The sequence below is a fragment of the Saccopteryx bilineata genome, chromosome 4 (genome assembly GCF_036850765.1).
Source record: "Saccopteryx bilineata isolate mSacBil1 chromosome 4, mSacBil1_pri_phased_curated, whole genome shotgun sequence".
Classification (NCBI taxonomy): Eukaryota; Metazoa; Chordata; class Mammalia; order Chiroptera; family Emballonuridae; genus Saccopteryx; species Saccopteryx bilineata.
Window position 1 is genome coordinate 78,216,577 of NC_089493.1, and position 17,541 is coordinate 78,234,117.

Consider the following 17,541-nt stretch of genomic DNA (forward strand, 5'->3'; position numbering starts at 1 on the left):
TATTTATTTTAGTTGTTCTTCCTAACCTAAAATCAGAAGATACACCTTGTCTCCTATCTATAGATCTATTTCATGTTTTGGTAAGTGTTCAATAAAATTTTATTAAAAACCACTCGGGCTTATAATTCATGTGTTTTTCTCATTCAAATTTGTGCTCTTGGCTCTGGCCGGTTGGCTCAGCGGTAGAGTGTCGGCCTGGCGTGGGGGGGGGATCCGGGTTAGGGCACACAGGAGGGGCGCCCATTTGCTTCTCCACCCCCCCCTTCCTCTCTGTCTCTCTCTTCCCCTCCCGCAGCCAAGGCTCCATTGGAGCAAAGATGGCCCGGGCGCTGGGGATGGCTCCTTGGCCTCTGCCCCAGGCGCTAGAGTGGCTCTGGTCGCGGCAGAGCATCGCCCCCTGGTGGGTGGAGCTTGGCCCCTGGTGGGCGTGCCGGGTGGATCCTGGTCGGGCGCATGCGGGAGTCTGTCTGGCTGTCTCTCCCCGTTTCCAGCTTCAGAAGTGATTAAATTTAAAAAAAAATTTGTGCTCTTTGTTCAAGATTTTGAATTATTGGTGTTCAGATTATGTTAACAAGTAGATACAGATTTGACTGAGACCATCAAAATCACTTTAAAAATGAAAGCCCATTTACCATTTTCTTTGTGATAGGTCTTGGTTAATTGTCATGGTTATTTGATTATAATTTGTGTCTATAGGAGCAGACTTTTTCTAATGTCATATATATAGTGTTTTGCCTCTCCATTTTCTTAACTCATTTACATGATAAGCAGTGAATGACAGCATTAGCTATCTTAAAATTATTAGTTATTTGGTGATAGGGACCAGCCATGGACACAGCTAGGCTTTCCCTAAAACCCTATGGATGGGTAGCAACTGTTTTTTGAAATTCTTTTCTTTTTATTTTTGTTGAATTTATTGGGGTGACACTGGTTTACAAAATTATACAGGTTTCAGGTGTACAGTTCCACAACGTCATCTGTACATTGCATTGTGTGTTCACCACCCCAAGTCAAGTTTTCTTAAATCACTGTTAACCCCCCCCATACCCTCCTCCACCTCTCCTCACCCCCCTCTCCCTCCTGTAATCACCACACTGTTGTCCATGTCTTTGAGTTTTTTCTTTTTGTTTTTTTTTTTAGTCAATCCCTTCAACCCCCAACCCCTTGTGAGTTTCTAGAACTTTCCATTCCTGTAATCCCATTTCTTCAAAACAAGCTCTCCAGGGAGAGCAGTGGTGAGATTGGAAGCCTGCAGTTTGTGTTAGCCAGTATCATCATTTCTCATTGTCCAGGATTCTGCCCAGCGGTTATTAACCCTGTATTTTGGTATCTCTTTGGGGAACTTTGAAAAGAATGTTAGTAAACTGGGCCCTAACCCTGAGATTTTGATTTGATTGTACTGGGGTTGGGCCTGTATATATTATCAATGTTATTGTAAGAGCTCCCCAAATGATTGTAATATTGAATCTTCTGAACTCCACGGAGTTGAGGCACCTACTTAGAACTAGAATAAGTAGACCTAGCAAAGGGATACTCTGTTTGGTGATGACTTTTGTCCTGTGTTTGTGGTACATTATAATCTTTTTTTTTTCTTTTTTTATTTTTCTTAAGCGAGAGGGACATAGAAATTGAGAGAGGGACGGATAGGAACAGACAGACAGGAAAGGAGAGAGATGAGATGAGAAACATCAATTCTTCAAAGCATCACTTTAGTTGTTCATTGATTGCTTTCTCATATGTGCCTTGACTGGGGAGCCACAGCCAAGCCAGTGACCATTTGCTCAAGCCAGCGACCTCAGGGCTTCAAACCTGGGTCCTCAGCATCCCAAGCCAATGCTCTATCCACCATGCCACTGCCTGGTCAAGGCTGTGTTACATTATATTCTAAGATTTTTGTTGAATAGTTAGGAAAAATAAGATGGTTATTTTTTTAAAAAATCCCACAAATACAGTGTAGCATATGGTACCCTTTACATTTAGTTATGAGATTAATTTGTGTTGGTCTTTGTTATTACCTATGTTGATGTCTATTTTCTGTGATAGGTAGGCGCTGTGTTAGCATTCCCATCTTTGTATTGGGATGACAGTGTTGATCTCCAGCCTTCATCAGTAAGTTCTTCCTACAACAACCTTTATCTCTTCCATTTGATCACGATGGCACACATGCTGCAAATCCTTCTCACCATAGACACAGGTAAAGCTCTCATCATTTGTTACTGTAAATAACATTTTCTCATAATTTATTGACAAGGTTAATTGTGCTTGTGATTAATCATATATTGCCAAGTTCTATATCATGTCTGTTGTTGAAGGATTATTCATTTGTTTCTTTATGGATGCTGTTTATATATAATTATAAATTATTATATAATAAATATTTATTAAATATTCATGTTTAGCAAGGCTGTGATTTTGCTCTATTTGTTTCTCCAGGTAATATACTGATAAAGTTTACCTAATAGTTTTTAATATCAGAATCATCTATTTAGATGGGAAAGAACCTCAACTAAATAGACATTATTTATTATCCTGTAATTATGAAATTGAGGTACAGTTTATAACTTGAATAACCAGTTTATAGATTTATCTTTCAGAATTTCTTTTTCAGACCTCCCCCATGTTCAGGTTCAAGAAGACAGTGAAGAAGCTCATTCTGCATCTTCTTTTTTGGCAGAAGTTTCTCAATATACAAATGGGTGAGTAGTAGAAGCCCATTAGTTTAATCTAGTTCTGTATTGTTTTAATAATTCCACATCTTGTTCAGTTGTTTGGCAGTATAACTTTCAAACCATTTTTATTCTAATTTTTCTAGTTTTTTTAATTTAAATTTTTTATTTTTAATTAATGTGTTCACATGGTCTCAGTTGTCCCACTTGATATAACACCCTCTACGTACTACATTGTGCTCCCCGTTGCCCCATGCAAAGTCTCTTTACACCCTCATTCCCCCCCCCTTTGCCCACTCTCCCCCTACGTGCACTCCCCCTTTCCCTCTGGCTATAGCTATACTGTTGTCTATATCTGTGTGTTATGTATATATAATTTTGGCAAATCCCTTCACCTTCTTTCATGCCCTTTACCCCCTTCTCTCTGACAGCTGTCCATCTGTTCCCTGTAACCCTGCCTCTGCTTCTATTTTGTTGCTCAGTTTATTATGTTCATTAGATTCCACATGTAAGTGACATTGTATAGTATATGTCTTTCTCTGCCTGGCTTATTTCACTTAGCATAATATTTCTTTCTTTTTGACAGCCATATAGTATTCCATTGTTTAAATGTGCCACAGCTTTTTTATTTACTCGTCCACCGATGGACACTTGGGCTTTTTCCAGATCTTGGCTATTGTAAACAATGCTCCAGTGAACATAGGGGTGCATATCTTTTGAATTAGTGTTTTGGGATTCTTAGGAACTATTCCTAGAAGTGGGATAGCTGGGTCATAGGCAATTCCATTTTTAATTTTTTGAGAAAAAAACACCATACTGTTTTCCTCAGTAGCTACACGAGTCTACATTCCCACCAGCAGTGCAGGAGGGTTCCCCTTTCTCCATACCCTTGCCAGCAGTTGTTATTTGTTGATTTGTTAATGAAAACCATTCTGGCAAGTGTGGGGTGATACATCATTGTGGTTTTAATTTGAATTTTTCTAATGATTAGTGATGTTGAGCATTTTTTCATATGTCTATAGGCCATTTGTATGTTGTGTTTTTTTGTTGTTGTTTTGGGTTTTTTGGGGGGTTTTTTGTATTTTTTTTTTTCCGAAGCTGGAAACGGGGAGAGACAGTCAGACAGACTCCTGCATGCGCCTGGCCGGGATCCACCCGACACACCCACCAGGGGCGACACTCTGCCCACCAGGAGGCGATGCTCTGCCCATCCGGGGCGTTGCTCTACCGCGACCAGAGCTACTCTAGCGCCTGGGGCAGAGGCCAAGGAGCCATCCCCAGCGCCTGGCCAATGGAGCCTTGGCTGCGGGAGGGGAAGAGAGAGACAGAGAGGAAGGAGTGGGGGGTGGAGAAGCAAATGGGCACTTCTCCTATGTGCCCTGGCCGGGAATCGAACCCGGGTCCCCCACACGCCAGGTCGACTCTCTACTGCTGAGCCAACCAGCCAGGGCCGTGTTTTGTGTTTTTTTTTTTTAATTTATTGTTGTATGTACTCTGGATAAGTGTCTATTCAGGTCCTTTGCCCATTTTTCATTGAATTCTTTACCTTCCTGGTATTGAATTTTATAAGTTCTTTATAAATTTTGGTTATTAACCCCTTGTCAGACACATCAATGAATATATTCTCCCATAGAGTGGGCTGTCTTTTTATTTTGTTAATGGTATCTTTTGCTATAGAAAAGATTTTTAGTTTGATATGATCCCATTTGTTTATTTTGTCCTTTATTACACTTGCCTGAGTAGCTATATCAGCAAGAATATTGCTGCAAGAGATGTCTGAGTGTCTATTGCTTATGTTTCCTTGTACGATTATTAAGATTTCATGACTTATATTTAAATCTTTTATTCATTTTGAGTTTGTTTTGTGAATGGCATAAGTTGGTGGTCTAGTTTCATTTTTATTGCATGTACCTGTCCAGTTTTCCCAACACTATTTATTAAAGAAACTATCTTTACTCCATTTTATATTCTTGCTTCCTTTGACAAACATTAATTGACCGTAAAGGCATGGATTTACTTCTGGATTTTCTGTTCTGTTACATTGATCTATACGCCTGTTCTTACGCCAGTACCAGGCTGTTTTGATTACAATGGCCTTGTAGTATAGCTTGATTTAAGGGTTTGATACCTCCCACTTTGTTATTCATTTTCAAGACTGCTGAGCCAGTTTGGGTTCTTTTTTGTTCCATGTACATTTTTGGAATATTTGTTCTAGATCTGTGAAGTATGCCATTTGTATTCTTTTTTTTTTTTTTTTTTTTTTTTTTTAACAGAGGCAGAGATAGACAGGGACAGACAGACAGGAACGGAGAGAGATGAGAAGCATCAATCATCAGTTTCTCGTTGCGCGTTGCGACTTCTTAGTTGTTCATTGATTGCTTTCTCACATGTGCCTTGACCGCGGGCCTTCAGCAGACCGAGTAACCCCCTGCTGGATCCAGCGACCTTGGGTCTAAGCTGGTGAGCTCTTTGCTCAAGCCAGATGAGCCCGCACTCGAGCTGGCGACCTCGGGGTCTCGAACCTGGGTCCTTCCGCATCCCAGTCCGACGCTCTATCCACTGCGCCACCACCTGGTCAGGCATCCATTTGTATTCTTAATAGGAATTGCATTGAACCTATAGATTGCTTTGTGTAGTATGGACATTTTAATGATGTTGTCTTTCTAGCCATGAACATGATATATGCTTCTACTTGTTTGTATCTTCCTCGATTTCTTTTCTCAATGTCATTTCATTTTCCAAGTACAAGTGTTTTACTTCCTTATTTAAATTTATTTCTAAGTACTTTATTTTTTTGTTGTTGCAGTAGGAAATTGGATTGTTTCCTTAATTCCTCTTTCTGACAGAGCATTATTAGTGTATAAAAATGCCACTGATTTATGAATATTAATTTTATAGTCTGCCACTTTGCCAAATTCATTTATCAGGTCTAGTAGTTTTTGTTTTGTTTTGTTTTCTAGTAGTTTTTTGACGACAGAGACTTTAGGGTTTTCTATGTACAGTATCATGTCATCAGCTAATAATGACAGTTTTACTTCTTCTTTTCCAATATAGATGCCTTTTATTTCTTCTTATTGTCTGATTGCTGTTGCTAGAACTTCTAGAACTATGCTAAATAAGAGTGGTGAAAGGGGGGCACCCCTGTCTTGTTCCTCTCAAGGGGATTGCTTTTCATTTTTGCCCATTGAGTATATTAACTTTTGGTTTGTCAATGATGGCCTTTATTATGTTGAGGTATGTTCCCTGTATTCCCATTTTGCAGAGTTTTGATCATAAATGGATGCTGGATTTTATCAGATGTTTTTCTTCATCTATTGATATGATCATATGATTTTTATCCTTCATTTTTTTTATGTAATAAATCACATTTATTTTGTTTTATTTTTATTGAATTACTGAATATTTTTTGAGAACCTGCTATATACTGGCAAAAGGAATAGAAACAAACTCTCTCCAGAGTTACTTGAACTCTTTCAGCAATACCTGAGTCCTTATCATAAAAAAGTTCATTCAGCCTGACCAGGCGGTGGCGCAGTGGATAGAGCGTCAGACTGGGATGCAGAGGACCCGGGTTCGAGGCCCCAAGGTCGCCAGCTTGAGTGCGGGCTCATCTGGTTTGAGGAAAGGCCCACCAGCTTGAACCCAAGGTCGCTGGCTCCAGCAAGGGGTTACTCGGTCTGCTGAAGGCCCGCGGTCAAGGCACATATGAGAGGGCAATCAATGAACAACTAAGGTGTTGCAACACGCAATGAAAAACTAATGATTGATGCTTCTCATCTCTCTCTGTTCCTATCTGTCTGTCCCTGTCTATCCCTCTCTCTGACTCACTCTCTATCTCTGTAAAAAAAAAAAGTTCATTCATTCTTTGGTTACTCTTCATGTATAGTTTTCTCAAATATACATACTTTCAAATACTGCATAATGTCACATACCATTTAATATTCCAAGGAATCTGAAAGACTAGAGGAATCAGTATTCCTTTTACCTCTGTTTGAGAAAGCACCACCTAATTAAGTAAAACTCTTCCTTTTGGTGGCAGAGGAACAGTGTGGTACTTTACTGCTAGGTGTCCATTTTTGGAAAAAGCCAAACCAAGGGAATATAAAACACCACATCCTATGCCAACCAGTGAACTTCTCAGAGCTCAGTTTTCCTGGCTTATATTACCTGAATACAAAGCACCTGTGACAAGGAGCTTGTAACCAACTATAGTATAGTCAATGATGCAGATGTCTTCAAAGCATCATGTTTAACCTTAAAGTAGTGTCTGAAAATGAAATTAGCCAGCATTCGGGAGAAATTAGCTGTTGTTCCAAAGACTACTGTTCCATATAAATTTAGACTTTTCTAAAGTATTTGAATTTTTTTCTATGATTTTGATGATCATCGATCTTCTGAACATTGCATCTCTTAAAGAAGGACTGGGTTGACCATGTGTATATGTTGCCATCTTGATGTCCTGGGGCACTTCCCCAGCTTTCATCAGCAGCACACCTTTATCTGTCAGATCAACTCCAGCCTCCCACCCGAGCACTGCCATCTTGAGGGCCTAAATAGCGTCTATTGATTTGCGAATATTGTACCAGCCTTGTCTCTCCAGAATAAATCCCACTTGACCATGGTGCATGATTTTTTTAACGTATCACTGGGTTCAGTTTGCTAATATTGTATTTTGTTGATAATTTTAACATCTGTGTTCATCAGGGATATCGGCCTATAGTTTTCTTTCTTTGTAGTGCCTTTACCTGGTTTTGGAGTTAGGATAACGCATGCCTCATAAAATGAGTTTGGAATTCTTCCCTCCTCTTGAATTTCTTTCGAATAGCTTGAGAAGTATAAGTATTAGTTCTTGTTTGAATGTTTGGTAAAATTCGCCTGTGAAGCCATTTGGACCAGGACTTTTGTTTGCTGGGAATTTTTAAATTTTTTTATTTTTAATTTTTTGACAGAGATAGAAAGAGAGTCAGAGAGAGGGACAGACAGACAGAAAGGGAGAGAAATGAGAAGCCTCAATTCATCATTGCAGCAACTTAGCTATTCAGATTGCTTTCTCTTTTTTTTTTATTTCTTATTTTTTTATTGATTTAAATTTATTGTATTTACATAGATTCAAGTGTCCCACCGAATACATCCTCCCGCACCCTTGAATTCCCCTCAACATCCTTCTTGCCCCCTTCCCCTAACACCCTCTTCACTTTCCTCCAGGATTTGCTCTTCTGCTCTCTAATTTTTTTTATTCATTTTAGAGAGGAGAGAGAGAGACAGAGACAGAGAGAGAGAGAGAGAGAGAGGAGAGACAGAGAGAGGGAAGGGGGGAGGAGCTGGAAGCATCAACTCCCATTATGTGCCTTGACCCAGGCAAGCCTAGGGTTTCGAACCGGCGACCTCAGCATTTCCAGGTCGACACTTTATTCTTCTGCTCTCTATAATGCTGTTATGTATATATAATTTCACCAAGCTCTTTCCCTTCTCTGATCTCATCCTCTCATTCCCTTTCCCTCTGTCCGCTTTCCCACTGGTCCCTTTGATCCCTCCTCTGCCTCTATTCTGTTCCTCAGTTCACATTGTTCATTGGATTCCTCATATGAGTGAAGTCATATGATATTTTTATTTCTTGCCTGGCTTATGTCACTTAACATAATAGTTTCCAGGTCCATCCATGTTGTCGCAAAAGGTAGTATTCCCTTCTTTTTCATGGCCCCATAGTACTCCATGTGTATATGTAGTTCAGCTTTTTAATCCACTCGTCCACTGAAAGACACTTGGGCTGTATCCAGATCTTCATTATTGTAAACAATGCTGCCATAAACATAAGGGCGCATTTCTTCTTTTGAATCAGTGATTTGGTGTTCTTAGTATATATTCCTAAAAGTGGGATGGCTGGATCAAAAGGCAGTTCCATTTTTAATTTTTTTTTTTTCTTCTTTATTCATTTTTAGAGAGGAGAGAGAGAGGGAGAGAGAGAGAGACAGAGAGAGAGAAGGGGGGAGGAGCTGGAAGCATCAACTCCCATATGTGTCTTGACCAGGCAAGCCCAGGGTTTTGAACCAGCGACCTCAGCATTTCCAGGTCGACGCTTTATCCACTGCGCCACCACAGGTCAGGCCATTTTTAATTTTTTGAGGAATCTCCATATTTTCCAGTGGTTGCACCAGTCTGCATTCTCACCAGCATTTATTATGTTTTGTTTTGTTAATGTGTCATTCTGACTGGTGTGAGGTGATACCTCATTGTGGTTTTAATTTGCATTTCTCTAATGATTAGTGATGTTGAACATTTTTTCTTTTTCCTATTGGCCATCTGAATGTCCTCTCTGAAGTGTCTATTCATTTCTTTTGCCCATTTTTGGTTCAATTATGTTCCTTGATTTCTCTTATCAATGTTTTACAATTTTCTGAGTACAAGTCTTTAACCTCCTTGGTTAAATTTACAGCTAGGTACTTTCTTTGTTGTTGTTGCAGTAGTAAAGGGGATTGTTTTCTTAATTTCTCTTTCGGACAGTTCATTGTTGGTGTATAAAAATGCCACTGGTTTTTGAATATTAATTTTATATCCTGCCACCTTGCTGAATTTATTTATTTGGTCCAGTAGTTTTTTTTACTGAGACTTTAGGGTTTTCTATGTACAGTATCATGTCATCAGCAAGTAATGATAGTTTTACTTCTTCTTTTTAAATTTGGATGCATTTCTAAAATCTTAACTCTACATTCCTCTTTACTAGATTCCCCCCCCCCCTTGTTCTGTTTACAACGGGACCGTTAACATTTCTTACATCATTGGTTTGATTGTAGTAAATTCCTTGAGGGTTTTTTTTTGTTTGTTTGTTTGTTTGTTTTTTGTTTTTTTTTACAGGAAGCCTTTTATATCTCCTATTTTAAATGATAGCCTTGCTGGATAAAGAAGTCTTGGTTTTAGGATTTTGTTCTGCATTAATTTGAATATTTCTTGCCATTCCCTTCTCACCTCAAGTGTTTTTGTTGAGAAGTCAGATGTCATCCTTTTGGGGTCTCTTTTGTAGGTGATTGACTGCTTTTCTCTTGCAGCTTTTAGTATTCTTTATTTCTTAGCTTTGGTTTTGTAATTATGATGTGCCTTCGTTTAGGTTTATTTGGGTTTCTTTTTTAATGGGATTTTCTGTGCTTCTTGAATTTGTGTGACTTTTTCCTGCATCAATTTTGGGACATTTTTAGCTATGATTTCTTCAGTCAGGTTCTCTATCCCTTGTTCTTTCTCTTCTCCTTCAGGAACTCCTATAATGCAGATGTTGTTTCTCTTCCTATTGTAACAGAGCTCCCTTAGAGTTTTCTCAGACATTTTGATCCTCTTTTTCTTTTGCTGTTCTGCTTCCATGATTTTGCTTATCTTGTCCTCTAAATTGCTGATTCAGTCCTCTTTTTCATCCCGCCTGCTTTTCATTCCTTGTAGTGTAGTCAATGTAGTCTTCATTTCTGATATTGTGTTTATCATTTCTGATTCTTTTTATGATTTCAGTGTCCTTTTTGATGCCAGATATCTCATTGTTTAGGTGCTCATGTTGTCTATCTGTGGTTGCTCTAAGATCCTTGAGCATCCTCACAGTCATTATTCTAAACTCTACATCTGGCATCTTAGTTATTTCCATTCCATTCAATTCTTTTTCTGGGGATTCCTCTAGTTGATTCATTTGAATTGCACTTCCCTGTCTTCCCATTTTGTCTTGATATAGACTGCTCCTTCAAATATGTTGTTTGTGTAGCTGAGTATACGGTTGGTGTTGTCTGACTCCAGCTTTCAGTTGTGTCATTTCTAAATCTTCCTGGGATGGCTTCAGCTGTTTGTAATTCGCTGTGGGCTACTTGTCTGCTGCTACTGCTCTTTTTGCTGTTTGTGACAACGTTTTCTATGCCTTAGCTGGGTCAGGTGTGAGGAGCCTTTCCTTAAGATACCACTCTAACTATGGTTGTTAGGTCTTGAGCTGATGCTTTGTATCTGGCCACTGGATGTACCGGCCCTGGAACTCACAGGCCGGTAACTGGCGAAGACCAGTGGGAGTCACCGCTTTTGACTGACCCTCAGCAACCTCTTGGAGCTACAGGCAATCCAGAATCATCTTCTCCTTATCCAACACCCGATCCTGCATGTCGGCCATCTTGGGTTGCTCTCCAGATTGCTTTCTCATGTGTGCCTTGAGGGGAGCAGGGGCTACAACAGAGTGAGTCACCTCTTGATCGAGTCAGCAACCTTCTACATCAAGCTAGCGACCCTGCGCTAAAGCTAGCAACCTCAGGGTTTATAACCTGGGTCCTCTACATCCCAGGCTGAGAGTTTTTTGATAACTGTTTTAATTGCATTTGTTGTAATCAGTCTGCTCTAGTTCTCTTAATCTTCCAGATTCAGTTTGGAAGATTGTATGTTTCTAGGAATTAATCCATTTCACCTGATTGTCCAATTTTTTGGCATATAAATCTTCAGAATATTTTTTTACAATCCTTTGTATTTCTGTGACGTCAGTTGTTACTTCTCTTTTAGTTCCAATTTTATTTATCTGGGTTCTTTTCTCTTTTTTTTATCGATGAGTCTGGTTAAAGATTCATCAATCTGGTTTATTTTTTAAATGAATCAACTCTTGGTTTCATTGATCTTTTGAATTTTTTTTTAGCTCTATGTCATTTATTTCCACTCTAATTTTTATTATTTCCTCTCTTCTACTTCCTCTGAGATTTGTTTTTTTGTTCTTTTTTCTAGTTCTTTTAGGTGCAGAGTTAGATTGTTTATTTGAGCTTTTTCTTCTTAAAGTATTCCTGTAATGCTGTGAACTTCCCTCTTGGGACTGCTTTTGCTGTGTCCCATAGATTTGGAGTTGTTGTATGTTCATTTTCATTTGTTTCAAGGAATTTTTTATTTCTTCCTTGATCTCATTGTTAATCCATTTGTTGTTTAATAACATGCTATTTAACCTCCAAGTGTTGGAATGTTTTCCATTTTTTCTATTGTAGTTGATTACTACTTTCATGCCATTGTGGTCAGAGAAGATGCTTGATGTGATTTCAGTTTTCTTAAATTTATTGAGACTTGTTTTATGTCCTAACATATGGTCTCTCCTAGAAAATGTACCATGAGTACTTGAAAGAATGTCTATTCAGTTGCTCTGAGTTGAAATGTTCTGAAGATATCAATTAAATCCAGTTGATTCAGTGTGTCATTTAAGGCCGCTGTTTCTTTGTTGATTTTCTATCTCAGGATCTACCCATTGAGGTTGTAGGTTGTTAAAGTCCCCTATTACTGTATTGCTGTCTATCTCGCCTTTATGTCCATCAAAATCTGCTTTATATCTTTAGGTGCTCCTATATTGGGTGCATAAATATTTACAATGGTTATATCCTCCTGTTGCATAGCTCCCTTTATCATTATGTAGTGACCTTTGTCCCTTACGATACTTTGTTTTAAAGGCTATTTTGTCAGATATAAGTATTGCTGTCCCAGCTTTCTTTTCATTCCATTTGCATGCAATATTTTTTTCCCATTCCTTCCAATTCCAGTCTATGTGTATCTTTTGTTCTGAAGTAGGTCTCTTGTAGACAGCATATTTACGGGTCTTGTTTTCTTATCTATGCCATTATCCTGTGTCTTTTTTTTTTTTATGTTTATTTATTCATTTTAGAGAGGAGAGGGAGAGACAGGAGAGACAGAGAGAGAGAGAGAGAGAGAGAGAGAGAGAAGGGGGGAGGAGCTGGAAGCATCAACTCCCATATGTGCCTTGACCAGGCAAGCCCAGGGTTTCGAACCAGCGACCTCAGCATTTCCAGGTCGACGCTTTATCCACTGCACCACCACAGGTCAGGCCTATCCTGTGTCTTTTGATTGGAGCATTTAATTCTTTTACATTTATCATTGATATATGCTTATTTATTGCCATTTTATTCTTTAAACCTATAATTTTCTTTTCTCAACTTGTATTTTTCTTTCCTCTTCTTTATTCAGACCCTTTAACATTTCTTTTAGTACGGGTTTAGTGGTAATGAACTCCTCAAGCCTTTTTTTGTCTGGGAAGCTTTTTATTTTTCCTTCAATTTTATGTGATAGCTTTGCTGGATAGAGTAGTCTTGGATGTAGGTTCTTGTTTTGCATCACTTTGAATATTTCTTGCCAATCCCTTCTGGCCTAATTGTTTCTGTTGAAAAGTCAGATGTCAGCCTTATGGGGGCTTTGTCTTTCTTTGTCTCTTACCTTTGGCATTTTAATTATATGTCTTGATGTGGGCCTCTTTGGGTCATCTTTAATGGGATTCTCTGTGCTTCTTGAATTTGTGTGACTGTTTCCTTCATCAATTTAGGGAAGTTTTCAGCTTTGATTTCTTCAAACAAGTTCTCTATCCTTTGTTTATTCTCTTCTCCTTTAGGAACCTCTATGATACGGATGTTGTTTTGCTTCATGTTGCCACAGAGCTCTCTTAGAGTTTCCTCAGCCTTCTTGAGCCTCTTTTCTTTTGCTGCTCTGCTTCTGTGCTTTCGTTTTTCTTATCCTCTCAATCACTGATTCGATCTTCTGCTTCATCCAACCTACTGTTGATTCCGCTAGTGCAGTCTTCATTTCAAATATTCTATTTCTGACTGGTTCTTTTTTTTTTTTATGGTTTCAATGTCCTTTTTAATGCTAACTATATCTTTATTTATGTTCTTGCTGAGATCATCCATTCTTACTCTAAGATTCTTGAGCCTTCTAATAACCACTATTTTAAACTCTGTGTCTGGCCCTGGCTAGAGATAGCTCAGTTGGTTAGAGCATCATCCTGAAGCTCAGAGGTTGCTAGTTCAATACCAGATCAGGGCACATACAGGAACAGATGTTCCTGTCTCTCTCCTGCTCTCTCCCTTCCTCTCTCTGAAATCAACAAAATAAACAAACAAATAAATACACACTGCATCTGGTAGTTTGGTTGCTTCCATTTAATTTCATTATTTTTCTGGGGATTTCTCTTGATACATTTGGGGCATATTTCTTTGTATGGCCATTTTTGTCTGTGTATTAGCTAGCTCTGCCCTGACTCACAAATTTGTTACAGTAACTTTATGAAGAAGGTGAGCTCAGTAAAACTAACAGCCAGGCCATCTGAGCTCCTTTTTTAAGGAATGTTTCCTGTAGGTTGTATTTACCCTCCAGTTGTATGTGAGTCTTGAAAGCTGTTGCCCCTTTTGAGAGTGGAGTTAACCCTTCAGATCTAATTTTTAAACATATGTTAAGGGCTTTTGGAGTAATAGCCGTTTATTTGTTTCTAAGACTGAAGGAAGTTTTGGTACATGTTTACTCTTGCAAACTATTGTGGGAATATAGACATAGGATGATAGAATTCTAACAAATGGCAGCATTTAGAATTTAAATAAATGTAGAAAATATGTTGTCCTTTTAAAGCAACCCATACAGTTGATACACTTAATTAATTATAGATTTTTTAAGATTGGTATGAGTAATATGTGAAATATATTGGCAATGCAGAGTTTGAAACAAAAGTATAAGAGTGATCTGCTGAGCTTCACCTGCTGCCAAGTTCCCCTTTGTTATCATAAGTTTTTTTTAACTTTACTTTCTGAATTTGTGTGTTTGTGTTTATTTTTATGTTAATAGACTATTTTCTAGAGCTGTTTTAGGTTTACAGAAAAACTGATCAGAAAGTACAGAGTTCCCATTTGTTCCCTTTCTCTACAAATTTCTCCTATTCTTTACATCTTGCATTAGTGTGGTACATTTGATAAACCAGTATTAATACATTGTTATTAACTGAAGTAACCATTATGGTTTAATCTTTGTGTCGTACTGTTAAAGTATCATGTAGGATAGATAGTTTACTGCCCTACAAATCACCAGTTAATGTAATATAGAAATCAGGAAAGTATTAACTTTTTTTATCTAACTTAACTACTTTGGTTAGTTACTACTATATCTGCTCCCTATTTTATTATAAGGTTTAGGAAAAAGAAGAAAGTAGCTCTTTTGTCTTAAAAATCTACATGGTGAAAGATGCAGGATTTGTGGTTTTCTTTAGGGAATTATTATTAGATTTAAAATTGAAGCTAAAGCTAGTTAAATATTTTGTTTTAAATGTTTAAAAATTAAATGGATAAATATTTAAATGCTTAGATACGTTTTTGAAAGGGGGTGTTTTTAAAATCAGGGTTTTAGTCTCATTCTGTTCTGTTCTGGAATTATTGCCTCTTAGCTACATTGGATGTGGTATTCCTGGTTGGTATTTGTGGGTCTCGTTGAAGAATGGCATCACTCCTTATCTTCGTTGTGCTGCATTGTTTTTCTACTATTTACTTGGAGTAACTCCACCTGAAGACCTGCTTACTAGTAAGTAGAAAAAAATGATCAAAACTCTGCAAAGTGGGACTATAGGGAACATACCTCAACCAGTTCTCTATTCCCCACCTCTTTTATCAGCTTTCACTGAACGTTTGTGTCCCTGTCTTGGTGTAGGTTAGTGGTCAGGCGAAAATCAAGATTATTAGCCTTATAATCTACAAAACCTATGGCTCCTTTCTATGTATAGTTAATGTGCTTGAACTCAGAAAATGCCTGCATGCAGAATATAACTGATAGGATGGAATATACAAGAAATTGGAAACATTGGTTGCCCCTTAGGGAAGAGAACTGTTTGGCTAGCTAGAAGGAAAATTTTACCACACACTCTGTCATTTAAGTGTGGAACATATGTTTATATTATATAAGAATTAAGATTCTCCTGGGAAAGGATTGTAGTATCAAACCAAGGCCATATAGAGCTAACAGAGTCATTTTCTTTCTCCTTGTGTCCTGTGACTTTGTATGGGTAAAAATCAGAATATTTGTATGATTTTGGAAGAGTCACCAAAATTGTTCATATATTCTTCCTTTTATCCTTTGATATTAAACTGATCAGCTTTATTGGCTCTCAATTTCTTTACCTTGAACTCACTTTAGCAGGGTTTATTGGACATAGGCTTACCCTGATTCTATATAAAATAGGATGCTACTTTCTAAGCAGTTACCCTTACAGATGTGTTGTTTGCATTCTTTAAAAATCACATATTGGCCCTGGCCGGTTGGCTCAGCGGTAGAGCATCGGCCTGGCGTGCGGGGGACCCGGGTTCAATTCCCAGCCAGGGCACACAGGAGAAGCGCCCATCTGCTTCCCCACCCCCACCCCCCTCCTTCCTCTCTGTCTCTCTCTTCCCCTCCCGCAGCCAAGGCTCCATTGGAGCAAGGATGGCCCAGGCGCTGGGAATGGCTCCTTGGCCTCTGCCCCAGGCGCTAGAGTGGCTCTGGTCACGACAGGGCGACACCCCAGAGGGGCATAGCATCGCCCCCTGGTGGGCAGAGCGTTGCCCCTGGTGGGCGTGCCAGGTGGATCCCGGTCAGGCGCATGTGGGAGTCTGTCTGACTGTCTCTCCCTGTTTCCAGCTTCAGAAAAATACAAAAAAAAAAAAAATCACATATTTATTTATCTGCTCAGTGCTGTAATATGGCAGGTAAAGTCCCTTCTTTTGAGAGAGGGCTAAATATAATGACATATAAATAGCTATTTCAAATGGTGATTGCTGCAAAGAAAATTATAGCAGGTCATGGAAATAGAGAATTTTTTTGATAGGAAAGGGTTTTCTGTGAGGAGACACTGAGCAACAAGACATCGAAAAAGGAAAACTAGGTTGAACTGGACAGAGAGTTGAAGGAAGAATATTTCTATGCATCAAGAGCAATAAATGCAAAGGCTTTGCTTGATGTAGTCAAAGAATAGTAAAGAGTGTGGCCCTGGCTGGATAGCCCGGGTGGTCAGAGCACTGTCCTAAAGCGCAGAGGTTGCCAGTTTGATTCCTGGTCAGGGCACATACAAGAACAGATTGATGTTCCTGTCTGTCTGTCTGTCTCTCTCTTTCTCTCCTTTCCTCTCTCACTAAAATCAATAAATATTTTAGAAAGAGTGTGACTGAAACAGAATGAACAAGGGGAAGGTGGTAGGAAATGAGATCCAGGAGGCATCCAGGGGCAGGTCATATGGCGCCTTTATGCCACAATAAGGACTTTGTATTTTATATCATGTGGTGGTTTGACATTGGAGACATCTGATCAGGAGAATGACTCAATCAGATTTATGTTTTACAAGGATTATTATAGCTTATTTGCCACCTACAGTTTTATCGAGTACAAAATATGATCTATTGTATGTAAAGGGGTTTAGAAATGAATATAAACAACAAAGAAACTCCATTAACAGGTTGACCAGGTAAGAATAATGTGCTTATTAAATATATTTTTATTCTCTTGCAGATTCTGCCGAAGGAGAGTACAGTGCTCTCTGTAGCTACCTATCTTTACCAACAAATTTGTTCCTCCTTTTCCAAGAATATTGGCATACTGTAAAGCCCCTCCTCCAGAGGTACTATGAAACAAAAATATCATTGTTGAGTTATTATACAGTTTGGAAATTTTAAATTAAAATTACTGCTAGCTTTTACATTCATTAACATTGAATAAAGGGGATGGCAAAAATATGAGATTCCTAATTCACCCACTGAAGGAATTGGGGATAAGACTATAGACATGGGCAGGTGGAATTTCTGCTTTTTCTACACAATGCTAACATTTCACTGATTTTCCCAGGAGTTACTTTCTCATCATCCCAGTTTTAAATTGGAGGGTAGAGGGCATGATGGTAAAAGTCATGTTGTCATCAGCCATAAAGTCACAAGTATCAAAAGAACCTCACTTGGGGCTATATCAAAAACAGCACATTTCAGGCCCTGGCCGGTTGGCTCAGTGGTAGAGCATCGGCCTGGCGTGCAGAAGTCCCGGGTTCGATTTCCGGCCAAGGCTCACAGGAGAAGCGCCCATCTGCTTCTCCACCCCTCCCCCTCTCCTTCCT

General features: G+C 38.8%; 1 protein-coding gene and 1 pseudogene across 3 annotated transcripts in view; one reads left to right on the forward strand and one right to left on the reverse strand.

The window, feature by feature from the left end:
* UBR1 (ubiquitin protein ligase E3 component n-recognin 1) overlaps positions 1-17,541 on the forward strand; it is a 181,514-nt gene that overhangs the window by 137,927 nt on the left and 26,046 nt on the right. For all 3 annotated transcript variants that reach the window (XR_010731307.1, XM_066276885.1, XM_066276886.1), the window contains exons 38-42: positions 13-80; positions 2,044-2,194; positions 2,609-2,696; positions 14,860-14,993; positions 16,947-17,055. Coding sequence is in view for 2 of the 3 variants with exons in the window: in XM_066276885.1 (XP_066132982.1) it covers positions 13-80; positions 2,044-2,194; positions 2,609-2,696; positions 14,860-14,993; positions 16,947-17,055 (550 nt within the window). In the remaining variant the exon portion in view is untranslated. The remainder of the gene's footprint in view (positions 1-12; positions 81-2,043; positions 2,195-2,608; positions 2,697-14,859; positions 14,994-16,946; positions 17,056-17,541) is intronic.
* LOC136333913 (complex I assembly factor TMEM126B, mitochondrial pseudogene) lies at positions 6,558-7,206 on the reverse strand (annotated as a pseudogene).